The sequence below is a fragment of the Leucopleurus acutus genome (genome assembly GCF_964270905.1).
Source record: "Leucopleurus acutus genome assembly, chromosome: 12".
Classification (NCBI taxonomy): domain Eukaryota; kingdom Metazoa; phylum Chordata; class Mammalia; order Artiodactyla; family Delphinidae; genus Leucopleurus; species Leucopleurus acutus.
The window spans coordinates 61,672,247-61,700,095 of NC_139154.1; the positions used below are offsets into that span (position 1 = coordinate 61,672,247).

Sequence of the window (27,849 nt, forward strand, 5' to 3'; positions counted from 1 at the left end):
AATACATAAGGCAAATACAGCCATAAAAGGGGAAATTGACAGTAACACCATCATAATAGGGGACTTTATAAGTTTATTTATTTTTTATTTTTATTTTTGGCTGCGTTGGGTCTTTGTAGCTGTGCCTGGGCTTTCTCTGGTTGCAGCGAGCGGGGGCTACTCTTCGTTGCGGTGCACAGGCTTCTCATTGCAGTGGCTTCTCTTGTTGAGGAGCACGGACTCTAGGCACGCAGGCTTCAGTAGTTGTGGCATGTGGGCTCAGTAGTTGTGGCACATGAGCTCTAGAGTGCAGGCTCAGTAGTTGTGGTGCACGGACTTAGTTGTTCCGTGGTATGTGGGATCTTCCTGTACCAGGGCTTGAACCCGTGTTCCCTGTTTTGGCAGACAGATTCTTAACCACTGTGTCACCAGGGAAGTCCCAAATTCATCTTTCTTAACATAGTTTTTTTCCCCATGATCTCTTGCTTTGTCTTGTGTTTTTTCCCCCTCATGGACCCAGTGTATAATACTTATAATAGTCTTTAGTTTAAATTTATTTATTTTAAAAATTTATTTATTTATTTATATTATTTTTGGCTGCATTGGGTCTTCGTTGCTGCATGCAGGCTTTCTCTAGTTGCGGCGAGCGGAGGCTACTCCTCATTGCGGTGTGCGGCCTTCTTTTGCTATGGCTTCTCTTGTCGCAGAGCACGGGCTCTAGGCGTGCGGGCTTCAGTAGTTGTGCCCCACGGGCTCCAGAGCGCCGGCTCAGTAGTTGTGGCGCACGGGCGCAGTTGCTCTGTGGCATGTGGGATCTTCCCGGACCAGGGCTTGAACCTGTGTCCACTGTATTGGTTGGCGGCTTCTTAATCACTGCGCCACCAGGGAAGTCCCGGCAGGTGGATTCTTAACTGCTGGGCCACCAGGGAAGTCCTACAATAGTCTTTAAAGCTGCATGAATATTTTCACATTGTGGAGATTTGTGAGTCTTTGTGTGGCAAGGCTGTAAAAATAGCTGGTTAGCCCAACTTGCTTTATATTTAAGAGTATCGGTAATTCATGAGGGTGAAGCTGCAACTCCTGAGAGGAATTAATTTCAACCTGGTAGAAAGTTATTGAAGGTTGTGTGTTAGAAAGACATCTCTTGTGATAATAAATAAAAGATTTTATTTCCTGTTTTTTTTAATAATTGTTTTTGCCTTTAAGGTGTAATATGGTTGACTCCTTTGTTGCGTTTTCATAGTTCAAGGAGCGAATCCATTTTTTCTTTTGTTGAGGTTGTTTTCAGATTACTCAGTCCTCTACAGTTGGAGAAATATTTCCCATATTCTTCCCGATTTGAAAAGACTTTTTGAAAACTTGCTCAGTGTTGTATACCTTTTCATATAAATTACTATAAACAGGACAGCAAAGGCTGACAGAATTAAATGAAATTGTTAGCAATTATGAAGCTCATTAGTGTAAGGCTCTTAAGAGTGAAGATACTGCAGAAAATGTGTGTAAGAAATGTTGTTGTAATCCTGTATTCTGTGAGTCATTCTTATTTCTGTTTTGTCCATGCTAGACTATAAATTTTCTGACCCTTGGTTTCCTGAGTGTTCCAAGCTTTGAAAAATATGATATCCTGTAGTATGAGGTGGCCCATGTTTCTTATATTGGTAATTCATATATCACATAATTCACAACTTTAAATAGCATGTACCATTGTAGAATTATTTTAGATTATTTAGTAGTTTACAGGAAAAAATTAGAAAAATGCTTCAGTTACTGTGTAGCAAATACATTTTCATGAATTTATCTGTCTTTTCTTAGTGGAATGATTAGCTCAGAGTGCATGTACAGTTTTTAAGATTTTTAACAAGTGTTCCTAAAGAGTCTTCCATAAAGTATGAATCATTTTACTTTCATACTTTGCTATCATTTAGTCTTCTATATTTTCTTGTAGAAGTTTTTTTTTTTTTTTTTTGTGGTACGCACGCCTCTCACTGCTGTGGCCTCTCCCATTGCGGAGCACAGGCTCCGGACACGCAGGCCCAGCGGCCATGGCTCACGGGCCCAGCCACTCCGTGGCATGTGGGATTCTCCCGCACCGGGGCACGAACCCGTGTCCCCTGCATCGGCAGGCGGACTCTCAACCACTGCGCCACCAGGGAAGCCTTTAGTTACTTTTTGTGTTATGGTACAAGGTGTCCATGCTAAGTTCCTTTGGGGGGTGCATGCATATTCAGTTGCTGCAGCACTGTTTGTTGAAAAGACTATCCTTTCTCCATTGCATTGCTTTTGTGCCTTTGTCAGATCAGTTGGTCATATATGTGTGGCTCTATTCTGGCCTTTCTGTTCTGTTCCTTTGATCCACCTGTTACTCTTTTCACCGTCAACACACTTTGGATTATTTTAGCTTTCTAATACTTCTTGAAATCAAGTAATGTTAGCCCTCCAACTTTGATTTCTCTTTGTTAGAGTTGTTTTGGCTATTCTAGATCTTATGCATTTTTATATAAATTTTAGAATCAGCTTGTCAGTTTTTACAAAAAGTCTGCTTGGATTTTGATTGGGATTGCATTAAATCCATTGATCAATTTGGGGCAGAATTGACATCTTCACAATACTGAGTCTTCTAATCCTTGAACACATAGATCACTGGTTTCTTCCTTTTTATTGTTGAGTAGTATCCCTTTGTGTGGATGTATCACAATTTGTCTACTCATCTGCTGATGGATATTTCAGTTGTTTGCAGTTTGGGGCTATTACAGACAAAGTTGCTTTGAACAGTTGGTGCCGGTCTTTGTACAGACATACATTTCTTCTTGGTTTGTACTGGCATGGCCTTATCATATGGTCTGGATATTTTTAGCCTTTTAGGAAACTGCAACTGTTTGCGAAAGTGATTGTACCATTTTACATTCTAATCTGCGGTGTAGGGGAGTTCTGGTTTCCTCGCATCATTGCCAGCACTTCATAAGGTAAGTCTTTTTAATTTAGGCCTCCTAATAGGTACGTAGCCGTCATTGTAAATTTTACCTTCTTGTGTCCTGGGTATTTTTATGCTCCTGTAAATCTTCTTGACCCTTGTTCTGTGATGCACTTAAGTTACTTGGAAACAGATTGGTCCTTTTGGTTGCGTTTATGACTTAATGTACATTGGTTAAGTGGGCACAGAGCAGTCAGTGCTCAGTCTAGGGCTTTAATTGTTCCCAATTATTTAGGCAAGACCTTTCTGTGAACTCTACCCAATACACTGTGAATTATCAGTTTTACCAGTGTGGTTGTTTGCAAACAAACACTGTTCGTGGCCCCGTGTGAGCACTGTGCACTGTTCCCGCTGATTCTTCCCGTTTTATGGCAGTTTCCTCACATGCATTCACTGATGGGTGCTGTGCTCGAGGATCACCGTCTGTGATCTCCAGGTTTTCTCACTCTGGTACTCTGTCTTTTGAACTCTAGTTGCCTTGGTCTCCCTGGTCTCTCACCTTCGTCTCCTCACCCCTGGGAGTCTGCCAGGCTCTGCCTCAGTTTCCCCTCCTTCACTGTTGCCTGGAAACTCTGCCACGGCAATAAGTAAGGGCCAGTGTTAGGGCTCACCTTGTTTGTTTTCCGTCTCTCAGGGATCACTGTTCTTCATTGCCTGATGTGCCCGTGGCCTGATGCTTCATGTATTTTTTTCTGCTTTTAAACTTATTAAGTTTTGATTTTGGGGGGTAAATTTGTAAAAACCAAAATTTGTAAATTTTGGTGGTTTCATACGGGTGGGTACATCTGATCCCTATTACATTGTCTAGAAGGAGAAATCATAATCCTTTTAAAAAATATCTAAAAATCAAGGTATAAAATACAGTGTAATAGGTAAAGTGTGCAGGTCAAGAGATTTTCACAGACGTATACATTTCTATTACTACCACTCAGATTAAGATAGAAAAACTTTCTAATACCTCAGCAGATTCCTTTGTGCCCATTAGTACCCTCTTCCTCCCCCCTCCCCAGATAACCACTGCTCCGATGTCTACTACCACCCGTTAGTTTTGCCTGGTTTCTGACTTCATCGCAGTGGAGTACCTATTGTATTTACCCTTTTGTCTGACTTTTTTCACTCAGCACCGTGTCTGTGGGATTCGTCTATGTTATTGCTTGTCAGCACCGTGTCTGTGGGATCCGTCTATGTTATTGCTTGTATCACTTGTTCTTTTTTCTGGCCCAGCAGTATTTATTCTCCTGTTGATGGACATTCAAATGGTTTCCAGTTTGGGCTCCTGTGAATAAAATTGCTGAGAACATTCTTTTGGTATACTTAAGCTCTCATTCCTCTTGGATAAATACCAAGGATTGGGAATTGTTGGTTTATGGGGTGGGTATAAATATACTTCAGTAGAATATTGCAAAGAGGTTTCCACAGTGGTTGACCAATTTTCGCTTCCTCTGTCAATTTATGTGAATTCTAGTCGGGCTGTATTCTTTTTTTTAAAAAAAATATTTATTTATTTAATTTGTTTATTCGGCTGCATTGGGTCCTAGTTGCAGCACGCAGGATCTTTTGTTGTGGCGCATGGGCTTAGTTGCCCTGCGGCATGTGGGATCCTAGTTTCCCGGCCAGGGCTCTAACCCAGTTCCCCTGCATTGGAAGGTGGATTCTCAACAACTGGACCACCAGGGAAGTCCCGGGCTATATTCTTTTCTTTAAAATAAATTTATTTGTTTACTTTGGCGGCTTTGGGTCTTCATTGCTGTGTGCGGGCTTTCTCTAGTTGTGGCGAGCGGGGGCCGCTCCTCTTTTTTGCCCTGGGAATGGGGTGTAGTTGTGGGGGAAGTAGGTAAAACATATGGCAGGGCAGATCATTAGAAGATTTATAAACCATGAGACTCTTTATTAATCAAAGCAAGAGAAATGAGTTGCATTGTGGGAAGATGCTGGCTGCTGTGTCTGAAATGAATGGGAGAAGGGTGGTGGTCTTGTGGTGCCGGAAAATTTGGTTCCTTGTAAATCGTTTTGTTTCTTAAGTTTTGAAATTGACAGCAAACGGAAAAATGCATGGTGGCATGTTAAGGCTGCATAAAATTCCAGATGGACTTTGAATATATTATAAGATTGGGCAGCCTTTGCCAGATGCAGTGTTCTTTGAATAAATAAATGTAAAGCAGAAATAGCTTAAATTTCTGATGGGATCCTAACTTGCTATATAACAACTTATGAGTCATTGTATCTCACAATGTGAAGATAAAATTTCTGTGACAGGTTTCTTAAACCCAATAGAGTAAAAAAAAACTTGCTTTAGCCAGTTCTTGTTTTTCTTTTCAAATTAGACTTCGAGTTAATATTTCTTTTGCATAAGTCAGTTTTTCCTGAATATCTTTCAGGGTGTCTGTGGTGAAAATTTTCTTGATAATACTAAGCTGTTATTTAATTGTCTTTCTGATTCTCTCAGGAGTGTATAGCAGAGTTTTTCCAGGCTTTATGACATGTGATGACTTCATTACTCATGATAATGCATTGTGTGCTTGTGATTTCCAGTATTTTCAAAATTTATTTGTTTTAATTTCTAACACAATATTGGTAGATGTGTTACCAATGAAAACAAAACTTCTGTGAAACCCCTGATAGAATTGAAGAATATAAGGGTCCTGAGACTAAAAAGCTTGAGAATTGCTGGCATAGGTGTTCTGCCAGAAAAATGTTTTAAAATTAGTGCTTTATAATAATGATTCTTAACTGAGGCTTAACTGGTGTGACTGTACCCTAGAAGTTTTAAATCAGGATTTCCAGGGGTGGGGTCTGGATATCTGTTTTTGGTTGTTTACAAAAAGTGAAAGCAATTTTTAATTTGTTTTAATTTTAACATGATTTGCTTTCTTAATTAGGAACCATTGTCTTAGGAGATAAGAATTGTTTTCCAAATGTCAAAGAAAATTATATGAATTCATTAAAAAATTGTAATAGCAAATTTTAAAATTTAGCACTGTGTTAGGCACTGTGCTAAGCAAATTATGTGCACTATCTTAATTCTCACAATAACCTTATAAGGGAGAAATTATGTCCACGTTTTACAGATGATGAAACTGAGGATTACAGAGAGTAAATAGTTTTGCCCCCAACTAGGAACTAGACTTTGATTTCAAGTGTGACTCTGAAGCCTGGTATCCCATCCACCTTGTGTTAGATCTGGGAAGAATTGTGGAAAGCACTGGGATGAGATGTGACAGAGCCCTTGAACAGTAACCTTTTTTTTTTTTTTCGTTATGCGGGCCTCTCACTGTTGTGGCCTCTCCCATTGCGGAGCACAGGCTCCGGACGCGCAGGCTCAGCGACCATGGCTCACGGGCGTAGCCGCTCCGCGGCATGTGGTATCTTCCCGGACCAAGGCACGAACCCGTGTCCCCTGCATCGGCAGGTGGACTCTAAACAGCTGCGCCACTGGGGAAGCCCGAACAGTAACCTTTTGATGGTTACTCTTTGCGGTGTTTTATGTCATAACTCTGTGAGTCTGTCGTCGCAGCAGCTGATTTGAGTGTTACTGATAATTTTTACCTGGTCTGCTGTGAACATTTCTTGAGGTTCTGTCTCTTCTACCCCATGAGAAAATCAGCACTGATACAAAGATAAATGACCCATCTTTGTTCTCAAGGGACTCTGTGAATCAGATGACTGTTGCACAAAGCATACTGTGACAAGTAAGTACCTTAAGCTTATGTGGGTGCTGCTTTATAGCAAAGAGGAGGGGACTCCTCCACCTGGAGGTTGGTGAAAGTCTCATGGATTAGGTACCAGAACCTCAGAGACTCCTTTCAACTTTACATGTGATCTTCTTACTTCTATTAACTTTTCATCCACTCCAGTATTCTCCCTGTTTATCTCATGCATTTCTTTATAGAAGCAGTCAACTCTTGGTGCTTACCTGTTTTTGATCTCCCAAGATGGGCCACATTTCTATTTTGTTCCCTTCCTTTTTTAATCTTCAAACCCAAAATTTAGTTGTATAGTTATAATTATGTATATTTATTTGTATATATTTCGGAAATTAACGTTATACAGAATGCCAGTTGAAATTAATATTTTGGCAAGATGATACAAAGATATGGAGAGAAGGAAGACATAGGTAAATAAATGATTATCGGGACTTCCCTGGTGGTGCAGTGGTTAAGAATCCGCCTGCCAATGCAGGGGACACGGGTTTGAGCCCTGGTCCGGGAAGATCCCACATGCCACAGAGCCCATGTGCCACAACTACTGAGCCTGCGCTCTAGAGCCTGTGAGCCACAACTACTGAGCCCACGTGCCACAACTACTGAAACCTGTGCGCCTAGAGCCCGTGCTCCACAACAAGGGAAGCCACTGCAATGAGAAGCCCGTGTACTGCAATGAAAGAGTAGCACCTGCTAGCTGCAACTAGAGAAAGCCCACGCACAGCAATGAAGTCCCAATGCAGCCAAAAAATAAATAAATAATAAAAAATTAAAACATAAAAATGATCAACTGTGGTGGTTGTCTCATTAAGGAAAAAAACAGTTTAACATGGATTAAAGTTTAGTTACAGTTTTCCTTCTCTTGAGTCCTATTCACTTTTTATTTGAGGTATTTTTAGGAAGCAGAAAAGAGAGAATAATGTGCTAATTATGAACGAACCAACCAACTTTGTCCTCCCTTATTGTGACATACATATTTGCTTCAGATTCTTTTAGTGCTGTGTGCATCCCTTCCCAACTCCATTGCTTTCCTGGTTTCCCCATAGGTGAATTGCTATCTCAACTTTAGTGTGTGGGTTTTTTTTTTCCCCATTTGTGTATTTATAGTTTTGTTACATATGTATGTATTTAGAGCATTGTTTTTGCATCTTAAAAAATGGTGTTTTACATATGTGTCCTTCTACAGATTGCTTTCTCGCTCAATATCAAGTTTTTGTGATCTGTCCATATTGATATATGTATTCACTCATTAACTTTTAGCTATTGAGTAGAATCCCATTCCATGACTATGCTGAAATTTATCCATTGTTCTTTTGACTTTTTGCATTTCATTTGCACCCCCCCGCCCTTTTTAAGGTTTAGCTTGTTCTCTTTTTGATATAATTTACATGCCATATATAACTTACCACTTTAAAAGGTGTACAATTCAGTGGTTTTTAGTATATTCATAAATTTATGCAACTATAACTATTATTTGATTCCAGGACATTTTTCTCACTCCAAAAAGAAACCCCGTACCCATTAGCCGTCCCTGTATCTCCCTCCACTAATCCTCTGGCAGCCACCAAGCTACTTCCTGTCTCTGTGGATTTGTCTATTCTGTATTTTTCATATAAATGGCATCCTATAATACGTGACCTTTTGTGTCTTTCACTTTTGTAATATTTCATTTAGTATGGGGTTGGCCAAAAAGTTCCTTTGTTCGAACTAATACAGCCTAATACAATGTCTCAAGGTTCATCCACGTTGTAGCATGAATCCGCACTTCATTCCTCTTTATGGCTAAATGATAGATATCCCATTGTATGGATATACTACATTTATTTATCCATTTATCAAACATTTGGGTTGCTTCCACTTTTTGGCAGTTATGAATAATGCTGTATAAACATTCATGTACAGGTTTTGTATTGACATGTTTTCTGTTCTCCTGGGTATACACCTAGGAATGGAATTGCTTGGTTGCATGGCAACTCTGTTCAGCAATTTGAGGAACTGTTGAACTGTTTTACAATGCAACTGCACCATCTGACATTTCTACTGATAATGTACAAAGATTACAATTTCTCCACATTTTTGCTTGTTATCTTTTTGATTATAGTCATTCTGGTCAATGTGAAATATCTCATAGTAGTTTTTAAATAAATAAATAATTAATTTTAAAATAAAAAAATTTATTTCATTTTAATTTTTGGCTGCATTGGGTCTTTACTGCTGCGCGTGGGCTTTCTCTAGTTGCAGTGAGCAGGGGCTACTCTTCGTTGCAGCGCGTGGGCTTCTCATTGCGGTGGCTTCTCTTCTTGCGGAGAATGGGTTCTAGGCACGTGGGCTTCAGTAGTTGGGGCACATGGGCTCTAGAGCACAGGCTCAGTAGTTGTGGCACACGGGCTGTGGTGCACGGGACTTGTTACTCCGCAGCATGTGGGATCTTCCCTCACCAGGGCTCAAACCACTGCACCACCAGGGAAGTCCTCTCATGGTAATTTTGATTTGCATTTCCCTAGTAACTAATGATGTTGAACATCTTTTCACGTACTAATTGGCTCTTTGTATATCTTTTGGAGAAATGTATTCAGATCCTTTGCCAATTATTTAATTGGGTTGTCTTGGGTTGTCTTCTTTTTTTTTGTGAATGGTTTTTTAAAAATTTATTTATTTTAATTTATTTTGTTTCTGGCTGTGTTGGGTCTTTGTTGCTGTGTGCGGGCTTTCTCTAGTTTTGGCGAGCAGGGGCTACTCTTCCTTGTGGTGCACGGGCTTCTCACTGTGGTGGCTTCTCTTGTTGCGGAGCACAGGCTCTAGGTGCGCAGGCTTCAGTAGTTGCAGCATGTGGGCTCAGTAGTTGTGGCTCACGGGCTCTAGGGTGCAGGCTCAGTAGTTGTGGCGCATGGACTTAGTTGTTCCACGGCATATGGGATCTTCCCAGACCAGGGCTCGAACCCATGTCCCCTGCATTGGCAGGCAAATTCTTAACCACTGCGCCACCAGGGAAGCCCTGGGTTGTCTTTTTATTGTTATAAGAGTTCTTTATATATTCTGGATACTAGAACCTTATGAGTTACATGATTTGAAAACATTTTCTCCCATTCTATGGGTTGTCTCTTTGCTTTCTTGAGAGTACTTTTTAAGCACAAAAATTTTAATACTAATTCTAATTTACCTGTTTTTTCTTTGGTTGCTTGTGATTTATTTAGGGTGCCATAGTGAAGAAACTATTGCCTAGTCTAAGGTCATGAAGATTTACACTTGTGTTTTATTCTAAGTGTTTTATAAAAGTTTTAGGTCTTATATTTAGGTCTTTGATCCATTTTGAATTAATTTTTGTATGTGGTGTGAGGGCCCAGCTTTATTCATTGTATGTGGATGTCCAGTTGTTCTCAGCACCATTTGTAGAAAAGACTATTCATTCCCCCAGTGAATTGTCTTGGCATCCTTATCCAAAATCATTTAACATAAATGTATGGGCTTATTTCTGGACTCCCAGTTATATTCTAATTAATCTATGCCTATCCTTATGCCAGTACCACCGTCTTAAGTGTTGTAGCTTTGAAGAATGCTTTGAAATCTGGAAGTGTGAGTACTCTTTTTTTTTTTCTTTTTAGTGTGAGTACTCTTAAATTTGTTCTTTTTCAAATTATTTTGGCTATTCTGGGTTGCTTACATGTCCATATGAATTTTAGGATAGTTTGCTAATTTTTGTGAAAAAGACAGTTGGAATTGTGGTAGGGGTTGCATTGAATCTGTTGATCAACTTAGGCAGTACTGCCATCTTAACAATGTTAAATCTTCCAATCTGTGAACATAGTTTTCCCATTTACTTAAGTCTTCTTTAATTTCTTTTTTTAAAATTTTATTTATTTCTTTCTTTAATTAATAGTAATCTTTTATTTATTTAATTATTTATATATTTATTTTTGGCTGTGTTGGGTCTTCGTTTCTGTGCGAGGGCTTTCTCTAGTTGCGGCAAGCAACTCTTCATCGCGGTGCGTGGGCCTCTTCACTATCGTGGCCTCTCTTGTTGCGGAGCACAGGCTCCAGATGCGCAGGCTCAGTAGTTGTGGCTCACAGACCTAGTTGCTCCGCAGCATGTGGGATCTTCCCAGAACAGGGCTCGAACCCGTGTCCTCTGCATTAGCAGGCAGATTCTCAACCATTGCGCCACCAGGGAAGCCCTTTTAATTTTATTTTATTAAAAAAATTATTTTTATTTTTATTTTTGGTGGTGTTGGGTCTTCGTTGCTGCACGTGGGCTGTCTCTAGTTGTGGTGAGGGGGCTACTCATTGTGGTGGCTTCTCTTGTTGCGGAGAACAGGTTCTAGGTGTGCGGGCTTCAGTAGTTGTGGCACGCTGGCTCAGTAGTTGTGGCGTGCGGGCTCTAGAGCGCAGGCTCAGTAGTTGTGGCGCACGGGCTTAGCTGCTCTGCGGCATGTAGGATCTTCCCCAACCAGGGCTTGAACCTGTGTCCCCTGCATTGGCAGGCAGATTCTTAACCACTGTGCCACCAGGGAAGCCCTGTTATTTTTGATGATAGTTCTATTCTTTTAAATTTTTCATTGTCTAAATGCCAGTTCTTGCCATTGCAGTTGTTTAATGTTTTTAGGATGTCAATGGCATGGGAATCATTTCTTGTTCATGAAGCCAGTAGAAATTTATACAAATATAAATATGAAATTAACTTGTAAATGTGAAAAAATGAGTTTCAGATGCTGTTGTGGTGATTTCTGTGTTTGGTTAGATTGAACTTGAGAGATTTTATTCCTTTTCACCCAGTATCAAGAGATTGTACAAGAAAATAAGATTTGCTGTTGTTACCATTATTTTTAGAGCTTGTTGCTGTTTTAGCTCTATAGGGTACACGTTAGAATTCAGTTAGCTGTGTTTTATGGAACAACAATTTATCAAATCCTAATTAGGTAAAGAGTATAATTTTGTATGTGATATTTGCTGGTGCTAATAGTGCCAATGCAGCAGTAACTTCATTGATTTCCATTGGTGAGATGTTATTAGACTTGCAAGTAAATGGCTCTTTTATTGCTTCATTTCTCTTTGAGTAGTTCATTATAAAGAACAATCAAAGAATTTTAAATCACATTATTCTGTTTTGGAGCTAGATGCATGTTTTTCTAAATCAGTTTCTAATTTTTACAGGTCCATTTTCAATTCAGAGTTTTAAAAGTTTGAAGGTAGAAAAGATTTGATACTTAGCCTATTAATTGCCCTCATACAACTCAGAAGAACTACAACTAGGGGGTCACATATGATAAAATCTCTTGTGGTCCTGGGTCCGTACGTAAGAAATTTATAAGAGAGAATTGTGAGGAACAGAAATGTGTTGCTGTGTGCGTGTGTGTGTGTGTTTTGTCACTGTCCAGAAATGAAGGCTCTGAGGCCTAACCTTGGGCTTTACTTCTTGTGTGAGAATCCAGTCACCCCCTCCCTGACTCTGAGTTCTCAGTACTCCTGCTATTCCCATAGCTACACAGTCTCTTCTGGTCCGGTCCAGGTAAGGCTGCAGAGGATCTGTGAGCCTCTACAGGTATTATATTTTTAAAAACTTTATATCTAAAATTATTTGGAATTATATCTGTAAATGACATCTAGTAATTTTTTTCTTTAAAAAGAATATTAAATACAGCATTAAAAAAAAATCTCAGGCAAAACTTTGTCTTCCCTTTCCGTCCTTTTCTTCCAACTCTGTTTCCCAGAGGCAAACACTTTGAATAATTTCTTCATAGTAGCAACTTTTTTGCTCACTGATTGCCTCCAGCACCTTGATTAGTGCCTGTTTTTGGTGCCTAATACAGTTGACCCTTGAGTAATGCAGGAGTTAGGGACACCAACCCCCTGCACAGTTGAAAATCTTCATAAAACTTTTGACTCCCCCCAAAACTTAACTGATAGCCTACTGTTGACTGGAAGCCTTATACGTAACATAAACAGTTGATTAACACATATTTTGTATGTCATACAGAATATATACTGTATTCTTAAAGTAAGCCAGAGAAAAGAAAATGTTAGGAAAATCACAAGGAAGAGAAAATATACTTACAGTACTATGCTGTATTTATTGATACCATAAATCTAATTATAAGGTGAATTGTCTGTCAGTACCTACATCAGTATTGTCTTATACAATACAAAACACTGTACATGTTATGTGTGTTACTAACACTAGACATCAAAAAGGAAAAGAAAATGTGAAAAGAAGTTCATATTTATTTACAGGTATAGTGATCCGTGCTATAGTGATCTTCATTGATAATGAAGAATCAGCAGTATGATTCTTTTTATTTAAAAAAAAAAAATAAATTTATTTATTTATTTTTGGCTTTGTTGGGTCTTTGTTGTTGCACGCGGGCGTTCTCTAGTTTCGGCGAGTGGGGGCTATCTCTGTTGTGGTGCGCGGGCTTCTCATTGGAGTGGCTTCTTTGTTGCGGAGCATGGGCTCTGGCACGCAGGCTTCAGTAGTTGTGGCACGTGGGCTCGGTAGTTGTGGCTCTCAGGCTCTAGAGCGCAGGCTCAGTAGTTGTGGCGCACAGGCTTAGTTGTTCCGCAGCATGTGGGATCTTCCCAGACCAGGGCTCGAGCCCGTGTCCCCTCCATTGGCAGGCGGATTCTTAACCACTGCGCCACCAAGGAAGCCCAGCAATATGATTCTTTATGGCAGCCTAGTGTAATTGATATGATTGCTTCACAGTAGCCTAGCCTATACAATAATGAATGAATCATTTAAAAAGTTTTATGGCATAGAGTATTACAGTTATATTCATAGTACACTATTGGAAACATTGATACAATTTAAAAAAACCCACCTACCTGTGATAATATGCTGATAAGCAGTTTTTCCAGTTACTAGAGAGAGAGGCAATTTAATATAATGAATGGTAATGTAATTCTTTGAAAGGAAAATTATAAAACAGTAAGAAATCTAACACAGTAGTTTTTATTAAATATCATTCACCTTATGCCTATATAAGGATAGACTACTATCCACATGTTTTATGAATTCATGACATACCTGTTTTTAATAAACATTTAAGTGAAAAATCCCTTTTTAAATAAATTTATTTTATTTATTTATTTTTGGCTGCGTTGGGTCTTCGTTGCTGCGCGTGGGCTTTCTCTAGTTGTGGCAAGCAGGGACTACTCTTCCTTGCGGTGTGCGGGCTTCTCGTTGTGGAGGCTTCTCTTGTTGTGGAGCATGGGTTCTAGTCGTGTGGGCTTCAGTAGTTGTGGCTCGTGGGCTCTAGAGCACAGGCTCAGTAGTTGTGGTGCACAGGCTTAGTTGCTCCGCGGCATGTGGGATCTTCCCAGACCAGAGATTGAACCCATGTCCCCTGCATTGGCAGGCGGATTCTTAACCACTGTGCCACCAGGGAAGTCCCAACATACCTTTTTCTTAATGTTTTTGATATTTCTAAGCTACGTGGTTCATCTGTGAATTCTTTTCCTTTCTTTTTTTTTTTTTGGGGGGGGGGAGCCGTGTAGCATGTGGGATCTCAGTTCCCTGACCAGAGTTCGAACTTGCGCCCCCTCCATTGGAAGCACAGAGTCTTAACTACTGGACTGGCAGGGAAATCCGCATTTGTGAAGTTTTTCAAATTGTTGCAAACCTCTAAAAAATTTTCCAATGTACTGTATTTATTGAAAAAATTCACATATAAGTGGACCCGTGCAGTTCAAACTCACATTGTTCAAGGGTGAACTGTAAATCTTGGTTGAATGAATGCAAAAAGTTTGTCCTTATTCTCTTTTAAGACTTGATAGTTGACTATGCAATTCTAGGTTGAATGTCATTTTTCCTCTTGGATGGCATTGCTGTGCTGTCTTAGCACAGAATGTTGCTGTTCATCTGTGATTCCACTCGGATTCTGGTTTCTTTGCTTGCGCCTACACTTCTTTCCTGTAAATGGTTGCAATCTTCTCATGCTGTCACTTAAAAAAAAAAGTTAAGTATGACACGAATTCAATCGGGACACTCAGTCTCACTGGACACTTAGTAAGGGGAAATTTTCTTGAATCATCTCTTTGATAGGTCTTCCCTCATCCCCCCCCCCGCCCCCACCGAAACAAACAAACAAAGAGGTAAAAGAATCTGTTTTCTCTGTTGTTTCTTTATGGAACTTTTGTTAGTGAGATGTTGGACCTCATGCATTCTTCTTTACTATTTTAATCTTTTGGTTTTCTGTTATCTCTTTGTTTTAATTTCTAGGAGATTTCATTAACATTATCCTCTAATCCTTCTATTAGTCTTTTATTTGTGTTATCAAATTTGAAATGTGTTATACTATTTGTTTCTGATTGTACTCTTTTTAACTGGAGTATTCTGGGATTAAGTTATTGTGTTATAGACTTTCAACCCGTTTCTCCTGCTTTTTTGCTCTCACCCTTTCTTTCTCATAATACTTGGTAGCTTCAAGGGATAAGTCAGTACTCGCCCTGTGCCCACCTCCTCCGTGGCATCCCTCTCTGTACGCACATAGATTTTCACTTCCTTCTCTTGACTAAGTGTGTACTTTTCCTTTTTTTAAAATCTATTTTCCATCTTTTTTTGTTGTTGTTGAAAATCTTTCTTCCATTGTTGCTTTTTTTTTTTTTTTTTTTTTTTTGCGGTACACGGGCCTCTCACTGTTGTGGCCTCTCCCGTTGCGGAGCACAGCCTCCGGATGCGCAGACTCAGCAGCCATGGCTCACGGGCCCAGCCGCTCCACGGCATGTGGGATCCTCCCAGACTGGGGCACAAACCCGTGTCCTCTGCATCGGCAGGCGGACTTTCAACCACTGCGCCACCAGGGAAGCCCTGTTGCTTCATTTTTTATTGTCATTGAAATGTTAATACATTTTCATTGATATTTTGGTGTAGTTTCATGGGGGAAGAGGAGATAGATGCATATGTTCCATCTGCCATCTTAAAATTGGAGTTCTTCCTTTGAGGCCTGGGTAACTTAATTTTATGGTTGTAATTCAAATGACAAGTTAAATGTGTAAATTTAAAATCAGTTCGTTTGAAAAAAATATTGAATGAAAGAAAGGCTGATTAAGTCTATCTTAATAACCAAATAGGTAATGTACTTTGTAATAATGCATTTTTTGAATTTTATTTGTGTAGAAGAAATTGAGGAAGAATCTGAAACAACAATTGAGGCTGACTTGACGGATAAACAGAAACATCAGTTGAAACATAGGGAGCTCTTTTTGTCTCGCCAATACGAATCCCTGCCTGCAACACATATCAGGTAAGAACTTTTTAGAAGTTGATCTGAAGTACTCAGTAATATTGTGACAATTGGGAAAAACAAACAAACAAACTAAAACAACCTTTTTGAAGCATTTTTCAAACTCTCCCCAACAATCTTGCTCAAATTAGTTCATTAAAGGCTTCATTATGTAATCTTATCTTGGAAATTTATAGTGTATATTAGCATTTTAAAGCCCTGCGCATGTTCTGTAGTAAAGTAACCATGTTAGCTTTGTTTTAGTCCAGACTTTTCCAGTTTATTTAAGTATGTATTAGCATCTTGCAGAACAGTGTCCAGCAGATACCATTTTGGGAAATGCTGGTCTTCTCCCGATTCCCAGAAAATAATATAGTCATTGGAGTCCAAGAACCAGAACCTGGTTCTAGATCTGGTTCCCGGCACTTGTCTCTTGTCCTTGTAGGATACAAGGCTTTTGATTTATTTATTTATTTTTGAGGTCCTCTGGGATGAAAACTTTATATTCTTTATTACTCACTCACTTGTATCTGATCTGTGTAATGATGGGATGTAAAAGTGAAATCCAGTCCCTGGTTTGTAGTTTTGGGAGAATGGTGGTGGTCTTTTTGATCCGGTAGTGGTAAGATTTAAGCATAGGTACAATTGAGCTCTTTCTGAACTCAAAAACTGCAGAAGGAGTTGGCATCTACTCAGCCTTCGAGAGATTGGGGGGCATGTTTCAGGTAAAGGGAACAGGTAAGCATGGGTGTGTGCAGGGAACAGCCTGTGTCCAGGATGCAGTGTTTTTGTCCCCTAATGTTAAAGGAATTCCTTCAACTGTTGTTCACAATCTTTACTTCTTTTATTCAACTCCTCACTAGTTATTATTGTCTTAAAAACTGTTTATATATGGAAATAAAACATATTAACTGTTTATTTAAAAAAAATTGGCCCCTCTTCTTTAGCCGTGAATGTCGGTATTGAACCTAAGTCTGTCTTTTTTGGGCTCAGACATGTTTGGAGACTTCCTGAAGCTCTAGTTTGGTCTTTGTAACACAAGCACACATGCCGCAACTCCCCGGACCTTTGTGTATTCTTATACTTCTCTTTTCAGAAATGGACACAGAGATCTTCTAAGGCAGGAAGTGTATCACAAAGATACCAGAATCACCTTTCTCCAAATCTTTTCAGAGATAACTTGATCTTCCTCAGTAGTTAACATCATATCATTGCTTTATTTAGGTTTTTTTGGGGACACTGTATTTATCTTTGTTTCAGAATTGCCTTTAGTAGTATAAAATTGAAAGTAAATGTCCATTAGTAGGGAATTGGTTAAATGTATTATGATACAGCAACTACAACAGAATATTAGATTTCTGTTGTTACAGAAAAATTCTGTTGTATGTTGATAACTAGAAAATAATCAAATTCAAGAAAGTATGTAAAAATGGGGACACTGTGTTTAGATTGGCTAGAGTTAGTATGTTCTGTGTGACTTACGTCCTGTGTTAGAAAAGATAATCAGGCCAGATAATGTGGGAATAGTATTTAACCTAAAAATAGGGGTATTTCAAGAAATAAGAAAATTGTTTTAAAGATATAGGTAACTAATAAATGCTGAAGAGCCATATGCATTTATCATTTAATTGGAAGAAGCTAGAATATAAAGATTCATTTTAAGCTCAAGAAGTTATGTGGCCAGTCATAAGACTCTTGCCAGAACAAGAATCTGACAAATGGTTTTAAAAATGTATCCAAAACACGCAAGTATATTTTTAATTTACCCTCCTGATAGCTTGGAATCTGTTTATAAGTAATGTTGGTTTCCTTTAACAGATTGCTTGGAATGGAAAAACTAGTGAAGTATTTTTCATGTTTCATAAGGACTGAGAGAGTATATTGAAATGTAATTATCAAGACACCCCTTTGTTGAACATAGAAATTACATAGAATATACGATCATTCAGTCATGTTGCACACATTTCCTGAGTATATTCTCAATTAGGGAGCTTGCTAACTGGTTGATAAATAAGACAAGGTTCCCCAGCTTGTAAACTTAAGGAGTTTACCTGGTGGCAATTATTTTGAATTATGAGGAAGAGATATAGACATTTGAAGCATTTGTTTTTTTTTAATTTTTTTGTTCTCCAAGCTGAGAGGGAGTAGTGTGGAGGCATATTTTCTCATTTATGGCTCTCATTTTCAAACAGCTGAATGGATTTAGGGGCAGTCCCCAGCCAAAGCGCAAAGCTGTGCTAACCAGCCCTCATGCTGATGTAGAACAAGTGCACATTGGAGTGATCTTGACATTTTGCTAACGTTGAAGTCATGCCCTATTTATCTGTGCTTTAACAGGAGAAAATTACTGAAGTCCCATTGTTCTTTGGCAGCAAAGAGGGGTAATTTGATGAATACTGGCTTTTTATTCTTAGGGGCATTATTAAGTGCCCAGAATTTCCTTGGTGCTGTATGGAACAGAGGAGAAAACCTGACTGAGGCATTCCTGAGGTCCTTTGTAGTTTGTGAGCTATAATACTAACTGGGTGCTACAAACTTCCCAAAGTGGCAGGGAGGCAACTCTTCCTTCCTTCTGATTTCATTGGAAGAGAATGAATAGGACCAGGACTTTTCTGGGTAGAGTTAGTGATTCAGCTCTTGTTGAGGATTTGTTTGTATCTATCTTGTTAGGATAGATAGGATTTGAACATGAGAATTCCTTTGGAACACTTTTTGGGGTGAAGGGGAGAGACAGCATGCTTCTTGCACAGTGCCTTAGGTCATTAATAATAGATTATATGCTGCGTGGGCTATAAAGCACTATAAAATTTATTGTTATGCCAGGTGCTAGACCTGTCACTTTGTGTGTGTGTTTGTGTGTGTAGAATACTGTGTTCAGTTATATAGAGCCCATGTTTATTGAACTTGGCTTTTTAAAATTCTAACATTTATTGAACCTTTGTGATAGGTGTTATTTCAGTTGCTTTACATGTATTTTATTTGATCTTCCCAATGACTTTGTAATGTAGGTCCTCTTATTACCCTCATTTTACAGATGAGGAAACTGAAGCAAAAAGGTTAAGTTTTCAGTCTCACGGCTTTTAAATGGCAGATTCAGATCTTGAATTCAGATCACGTGGCGGCAGATATACAATATTATGATATATCAAGCTTTCACATGGAGGGCTAAGCAGAGTCAACATCAGGCTTTCACATGGAGGGCTAAGCAGAGGATAGGAAATCTGTTTTGTGTACATATTTTTTGTCACCAAACGAAATGAATTCATAAAGCATGTATAGCAACCATGAGAAAGGGAGAAACGGAAAAGTTTCTAGCCAACAAGAGGTATTTGGGGGATGGAATACTGAAATTCTTGTCTTAACACTCAGTGTTGATGAGGGTGGGGAAATAGATAACTCTTCTATATTCGAATGTTAATATAATCAGAGAAATCAAACTTTAATGTGTGAATATCCTTTGACCCGGCAATTCCACTTTTTTGATATTATCTAACAGAGGTTCTCATGCAAGTGTGTAGAAATATGTATACTGATATGTTTATTGCAGAATTGTTTTATTTTTTTAGTTAAAGATTTTTTTGCAAATAAATGAGGTCATTTTCATTCATAGATAGGAGTCAGCATCACAAATGTAAGTAGGAACTTGGTATTTGATAGATTTCAGGATTGCACTACTATCAGAAAATGCAAGCAACTTTCATATTTATTCTTTTCTATATTTCTACTTTTCTCTGAAATGAAAGCACGATATATAATGGAAAAAGTATTATTTAAAAGTTTGTCTTAGAGGAAAACATAGGCAGGACACTCTATGACATAAATCACAGGAAGATCCTTTTTGACCCACCTCCTAGAGGAATGGAAATAAAAACAAAAATAAACAAATGGGACCTAATGAAACTGCAAAGCTTTTGCACAGCAAAGGAAACCATAAACAAGACCAAAAGACAACCCTCAGAATGGGAGAAAATATTTGCAAATGAAGCAACTGACAAAGGATTAATCTCCAAAATTTATAAGCAGCTCATGCAGCTTAATAACAAAAAAACAAACAACCCAATCCAAAAATGGGCAGAAGACCTAAATAGACATTTCTCTAAAGAAGATATACGGACTGCCAACAAACACATGAAAAAATGCTCAACATCCCTAATCATTAGAGAAATGCAAATCAAAACTACAATGAGATATCATCTCACACCGGTCAGAATGGCCATCATCAAAAAATCTAGAAACAATAAATTCTGGAGAGGGTGTGGAGAAAAGGGAACCCTCTTGCACTGTTGGTGGGAATGTAAATTGATACAGCCACTGTGGAGAACAGTATGGAGGTTCCTTAAAAAACTACAAATAGAACTAACATATGACCCAGCAATCCCACTACTGGGCATATACCCTGAGAAAACCATAATTCAAAAAGAATCATGTACCAGAATGTTCATTGCAGCTCTATTTACAATAGCCCGGAGATGGAAACAACCTGTGTCCATCATCGGATGAATGGATAAAGAAGATGTGGCACATACATACAATGGAATATTACTCAGCCATAAAAAGAAACGAAATTGAACTATTTGTAATGAGGTGGATAGACCTAGAGTCTGTCATACAGAGTGAAGTAAGTCAGAAAGAGAGAGACAAATACCGTATGCTAACACATATATATGGAATTTAAGAAAAAAAAATGTCATGAAGAGCCTAGGGGTAAGACAGGAATAAAGACACAGACCTACTGGAGAATGGACTTGAGGATATGGGGAGGGGGAAGGGTAAGCTGTGACAAAGCGAGAGAGAGGCATGGACATATATACACTACCAAACGTAAGGTAGATAGCTGGTGGGAAGCAGCGGCATAGCACAGGGAGTTCAGTGCATAGCACAGGGAGATCAGCTCGGTGCTTTGTGACTGCCTGGAGGGGTGGGATAGGGAGGGTGGGAGGGAGGGAGATGCAAGAGGGAAGAGATATGGGAACATATGTATATATATAACTGATTCATTTTGTTGTAAAGCAGAAACTAGTACACCATTGTGGAGCAATTATACTCCAATAGAGATGTTAGAGAAAAAAAAAAAGTTTGTACATTTGGACATTAGAGAGGGGAAATGCCATTTTGCATCCATTTTAATCCCCTGCCTTGCGTGACAACCTGGCTGGTTTTGATGAATACAGAATAGATGGGAATCTACTAAAAACTAAACTCATCTTTATTCTCCCTTCCCCAGTAGTAGTAAAGTACAATAGAAACATTAGCTACTGTTACTGTTTGATAGCAGACCTGTTTCTAATTTAGGGGTACATTTTCCAAATGTTTTTGTTGCAAAATGCTGTTTCCTTCAAGAATTATTCTGTCGGTTTATATTCCCACCACAGTATATTATGAATATGCCCATTTTGCTGTTTCCTCAACATCACTGCATATTAAAATTTAAAAGTAAACTTTTATTGTTTATTTTATGATAATGGAAGAATTATAATTTATTGTTGAAATGGGAAAAACACACAAAAAAGACACACACACCCCTGTAATCCCTCCACCAAGCAGCACTGACATTTTGGTGTATCTTCAGTGCATTTTCATTCCTCATCTTATGTGTATTCTTTGGATTTGGGCTGCACATTGTTGGAGTTTACTCAATGGCAGAGGAGCTACATTCCTTGTGTGCAGCTTCCTGTTGTTAAGCAGTGCTTATTCTTCAGTACTGCTATTGTCATCTTTGCTCTTTCTAGGTTGGTTGGTTTGTTTTTAAATATGTGAGAAATTTGGTAGGAAAATGAATGATGGAACAGCAGGAGGAGGGGAGGAGGACAGTTAAATAAAGGCTGGAAAAATTCCATTCTTGAGACATTAATAGACATGCCTGATAGGTTTGATATATATGAAGGAGCAGAATGAATCTAGAGTAAGAATACTTTGGGGAACTCCCTGGCAGTCCAGTGGTTAGGACTCGATGCTTTCACTGTAGGGGGTTGGGGGGGGATGGGGGGGAGGGGGATGGGACAGGACTTAAGATCCCGTAAGCTGCGCAAAACAAACAAAAAACCAAAAAATTAATATTTTGTTACTCAGAAAGAGTGCTCATTCAAAAACCAATCCAAGTGTCACGATCTTATAATGGGCAGAGATTTCTTAATTAAGGTCATGAAGATATTCTTCTATGTTTTCTTGAAGTTTTACTATTCCACCTTTTATATTTAGGTCTGTTTTATGCATATGGTGTGAAGAGAGGTCAGTTAGAAAATTAAGTTTAAAAAGATAACTGTTTACAGTATCATCAAACAATATCAAACACCTAGGAATAAATCTAAAGAAAGACATCTAGGGCTTCACTGGTGGCACAGTGGTTAAGAATCCGCCTGCCAACGCAGGGGACACGGGTTCGAGCCCTGGTCTGGGAAGATCTCATATGCCGCGGAGCAACTAAGCCTGTGTGCCACAACTACTGAGCCTGCATCCCACAACGACTGAAGCCCACATGCCTAGAGCCCGTGCTCCGCAACAAGAGAAGCCACCTCAGTGAGAAGCTTGCATGCTGCAACGAAGCCCCAACGCAGCCAAAAATAAGATAAAAATAGATTTAAAAAAATAAAAGATGTCTAAAAAAAGGGAAAGATGTGTAAAAACTCCACACAGAAATTACAGAGTATTGCTAAAGGAATTAAAGATTAAGTAAATAAATGACAGTAAGTCTGTTTTTCCCAAATTGATCCAAAGATTCAATGTAATTCCAAAGAAAAGCTTAGCAGGGTTGTCTGTGTATGTATGTGTGTGTCTGTGTATGTGTATGTGTGTATAAATTGAGAAGCTGAGTCCAAAATCTCTGGGAATCAGAAGGACCAAGAACATTTCAAATCATGGTTCTTGTACTTCTGGATGTCCCTGTAGACCCATTCAAGAGGGCCTTTTTGAGATCAAAACTATTCTCATAACAACAGTAAGATGTTATTTGCCTTTTCTCCATGTTGATTTTGCAAAAGCAAAATCATGTGCAAAAGCAGTGGTGGGTAAACTGCTGGCACCAAGTCAGCAGGAATCACGTCAGTGTCACCAAACTGTGCTATATTCGTCACTGTACTGTATGCATTTGCAATTAAGAAAAGAAAAAAAAAAGACAAGTTCCACTTAAGAATGTTCTTGGCAAAACAGTACCATTTATTAATTTTAATAAGTCTCAAATGCCTTTTTTTAAAAATTGAGGAAAAATTCACGCATGTTAACCACTGTACAGTATACAGGGTACAATTCAGTGGCATTCAGTATAAAAAATTCAGTATACTGACAACGTTGTGCAACCATCACCTCTCCCTTATTTCAAGAGATTATACATCTTCATTTTCCGATGTATGTAAGTCAAATCATTATGCTGTACCCCTTAAACTTACATGGTGCTGTATGTCAATTATACCTCAAAACTGGAAGAAAAAAAGAGATTACACATCTTTTTAATGTTCCATGTGCTGAAAAGGGAAGCATGCATAAATCGTTTCTGCTGCATATGAAAGTGTGATGATCATTTTGAGAAAAAACTCATGGGCTTGTTTGAAATATGAGCTAAACTAGCTGCCCTTTTCATGGAACACCATTTTTGCCTGAAATAACCACTGAGAGATGAACTGTGGTTATTTTTTTTAAATTAATTAATTAATTTTTTTGCGGTACACGGGCCTCTCACTGTTGTGGCCTCTCCCATTGCGAAGCACAGGTTCCGGACGTGCAGGCTCAGCGACCGCGGCTCACGGGCCCAGCCGCTCCGCGGCATGTGGGATCTTCCCGGACCGGGGCACGAACCCGCGTCCCCTGCATCGGCAGGCGGGCTCTCAACCACTGCGCCACCAGGGAAGCCCGAACTGTGGTTATTGAGACATGAGTATTTGATGGATGTTCTTTGAAAATGAAGTAAACTAGTTACTTATGTGAAAACCTAGTTGTCTGTTAAGCCAGACATTGAAGAGATTTGTAAAAATGTAAAATAACGCCACTGTTCTCATTAATTTGGGGGGGGAATATAGTAATTATTAATAACAAATATTTGCTAATATGTTTATTTTTATTTTAAATTAATTAATGTTAAATTTTTAGTTTTAATTTCTATCACGGTAAATATTGATAGATGTAACCCACGAAGGCAAAAGTTCATTGAGGTTCTCAATAATTTTTAGGAACTTAAAAGAGATCTTGAGGGGGCTTCCCTGGTGGTGCAGTGGCTACGAGTCCACCTGGCAGTGCAGGGGACACGGGTTCGAGCCCTGGTCCGGGAGGATTCCACGTGCCGCGGAGCGTGCTCCACAGCTGCTGAGCCTGCACTCTGGAGCCCGTGAGCTACAGCCGCTGAGCCCGCAAGCCACCACTAGTGAAGCCCGAGCACCCTAGAGCCTGCACTGTGCAACAAGGGAGGCCACTGCAATGGGAGGCCCGCGCACCACAATGAAGGGTAGCCCCCGCTCACTGCAGCTAGAGAAAGCCCGCGCCCAGCAGCAAAGACCCAACGCAGCCTAAATAAATAAAAAAATAATAAAAAAAAATAGAGATCTTGAGACCAAAAAGTTTGAGAACCATTGATAAAGTCAGTCTTAAAGAACAAAAATGTTAGAGGTTTATATCATTCGATATTAAGACACTTGTATAGCTACAGTAATTAATGTAGGGTAGTACAGGTAAGTGGATTGTGAAATAAATCAGTGGAACAGAATAGAAAAGCCAGAACAGACCCGCATATATAGTACAACTTGATATTTGATGAAGGTGCCTTTGCAGTGTTGTGGAGAAAGGGTGGTCTTTTCAGTATATGGTGCCAAATCAGTTGGGGCCCTAGGGGAAAATAAATGAAGGCCTCCCTTTGTCTCTCCCTATCTCTCTCTCCCCTCCCCCCCCCCGCTATTTTTTTGTTGATGAATTGAGGATTTTGTTTCTCACCGTTTGGATTTTGCTGATTGTATCCCCCTGTGTTCAACCACGTTCCCCTCTCCCTCATATTTCTCGTGAATTGGTAATAGAGGACGTGGTTTCCTTCATTCCTCCTGCCCTGCCTTGGGGAAGAGTGAAGTACAAGAGACAAAAACTTCTTCATAGGCGGTGTTGTACATTAGGAGGTATATAATCTCTCATTTCTGGATGTTACTGGCATTTATTTGATGCTTATTGCCTGGAGTTCCATTAATCACAGTTATAGAGTGGTGATATTCTAATTATACTGTTCTTCATATACTAGTTGGAAGGCTTCTGTGTTTTTTGGTTATGACTCTTAATTTTAGTTTTATGTTTTAGTGTATAACAACTTACAGCAGAGGCTATCAACTTTATCAGACTCAACCTCTCTTTTACATATTTTTTAATACTTCCTATGCTATTCTGGAATGAAATTCATAGATAATTTATTACTACACATGTGATACATAGTTTGGCTTGGAATTTAATTTTGGGTTGAAGATGACTAACCCCATTGTCCTCAAACATCTATTGTCATTGAAAGTAGTTTTATATCACATAGATTCTCCATACTCTGCTTATTACCTGTTTTTTTCCAGCTTTTAAATCTTAGAATTCTCTTATCCATTGTATCCTGAAATTTCAGGGATGCCTCAATGGTGAGGATATTTGGTAGATCATTTTATTCTATTTTATTTATTTATTTTTAAAGCTTAACGGTTAAAAAAAATATTTATTCCTCCCTCCCTTTTTTCCTCCCTCCCTCCCCCCTCCCTTCCCCCCCCCCCCCCCCCTTCCTGAAGGCTTCTTAGTTGTGGCATGCTTGCAGGATGTAGTTCCCAGACTGGGGATCAAACCGGGGAGGGGGGGAGCTCCGTGCATTGGGAGCACGGAGTCTTACCCACTAGACCACCAGGGAAGTCTGTGTTGAGGCCTTTTAAAAATCTTCAGAGAAAACCAATTTTTACAGATTTATGTTTATTGATAAATAAGTAGTAATGCTAAGTTTTAAGTGTACAAGTAATAAAATAGAACTCCACTGTGGATTAGCAGTCTCTCTCCAGTTTGGCTACTAACGTTAAAGAAACTTACTTGGAATCTTTAAAACAAAATTCAAACAAAGGCAGTTTTCTTCCTGTACATTTCATTGTGTCAGTATTTTTATTTTAAGATGTTAGATTTTTGCAATTTTCTTGGTATCTGTAAACAAAATTTAAGTTTGCCAGAAGAGTGCTATTGAGACTATAAGTAGTGCTACTTAAGAGATGAATATAACATAGTTATTTTCTTAGTACGCTTAGGCTCTTAGGATTGCTAAGGAAGAGGAGGACTAGAGGAAGAACATAGAAATGGGAAAAATCATATCACAATTTAACATTTTAAAGTCTACATGTTTAGCACACCTTTTCTTGAATGTTGTGTTTATACTATATAATCTTTCCTTTGAAATGATCAACCCTGTGGGTTGAAGTGTTTTCTTCTCCAACTAAAGTCATAATGCAGAAATGCATTGGGCTGGGGCTTCCCTGGTGGCGCAGTGGTTGAGAATCTGTCTGTCAGTGCAGCGGACACGGGTTCGAGCCCTGGTCTGGGAGTATTCCACATGCCACGGAGCAACTGGGCCCCGTGAGCCACAACTACTGAGCCTGCGCGTCTGGAGCCTGTGCTCCGCAGCAAGAGATGCCGCGATAGTGAGAGGCCCGCGCACCGCGATGAAGAGTGGCCCCCGCTTGCCACAACTAGAGAAGGCCCTCGCACAGAAACGAAGATCCAACACAGACATAAATAAATAAATACATTTAAAGACTAAAAAAAAAAGAAAGAAATGCATTGGGCTGTATCACAGGATAGCCTGCATATTGTCCCGAGTACTGGTGTTCCACATGGTTGTGGAAAGAAATGCTTGTGAGATTTTCCTAGTAATCAAAACAATTTGTTTGTCATCCTGTCTTGGAGAAGAGGAGCTTCCTAATCCTAGCACCTTCTTTTGAACATTCTACTTTCTCCTAGTTATAAAAGGGAAAAGTGGCACCAAGAGAGGATTTTTTCCCCCCTTGAATTCCTCTTTGATAGTTTCTTTCATGTTTGTTACCAGATCTCCAGGATCATGGGTTAATAACTTGTTGCTTTGCTTTCTTCCACGTGCCACAGACGGAAGGGGCTTTCCAAAGCACTGCTTGTCATGCTTCTTCACAAAATCCATTGAGCTATCACATTAAGCTCAAACTTCTCTTCTTGGCTTTTCATTCCTGTCTTACCTACTCAACGCAACTTCTCTGACATTGACCTTGGCATTTATACTACTCTGATACTGCTGCTGTTCATTTCTAAAAATTTTAGAATTCTCTCTTCACTTTCTCTTCTCCATTCCCTTTCCTTTGTATTTCCAGTATATCACAATTTTATTTAACTTAATAATCTGTATTTTATGAACGCATAAATATTCCTCACATAATTCATTGTTGTACAATCTCATGTTTTCGTTGGAGTTAATAATTGTTTTGCCTTTTCCTTTTGATTAGTCTTCTAAAATGTAAAAAATTTTAGTTCTTGCTTATCTGAAAATGTTTTTCACACTTGACTGATGTTTGTTTAGGCATATATTTCTGGTTTGGAAATAATTTCCCTCAGAATTTTGAATCTTTTCATTTGACCTATCTTACATTGCTGCTGTTGAGAAATGTAATCTTATGAAAGCATTTTGGATCTTTGAACTTCATTAATTTTTTAAAAATTTGTTCATTGTATTCCATGGATTAAATGCTGTATAAAACTGTTTGCTGAATTTCCAGTCACAGAACCAGGCATGGTTCTTTACATGAAAAAATTCTCAGAATTCAGTTTGTGGCTAATATAAGACTCATAAGACCAATGACACAAATGCCCCTGTTTTTTGGGGGGGGGGGTCTTAAAAAAATAAGCATTTTATTTTGGGATACTTTTAGAGTTACAAACAAAGCTGCAAGGATGGTACAGAGAGTTCCCGTGTACTCTTCACTTAGTTTCCCCTAATGTTGATGATTTATAGAATCATTACATCTTTATCAAAGCCAAGAAA

At 39.0% G+C, this 27,849-nt stretch overlaps 1 protein-coding gene across 1 annotated transcript in view; it reads left to right on the forward strand.

Moving 5' to 3' along the window:
- The window catches only part of MTA3 (metastasis associated 1 family member 3), a 127,756-nt gene that overhangs the window by 30,418 nt on the left and 69,489 nt on the right, over positions 1–27,849 (forward strand). Inside the window, exon 3 of the mRNA XM_082851646.1 lies at positions 15,761–15,887. Within this exon, the coding sequence (XP_082707772.1) occupies positions 15,761–15,887 (127 nt within the window). The remainder of the gene's footprint in view (positions 1–15,760; positions 15,888–27,849) is intronic.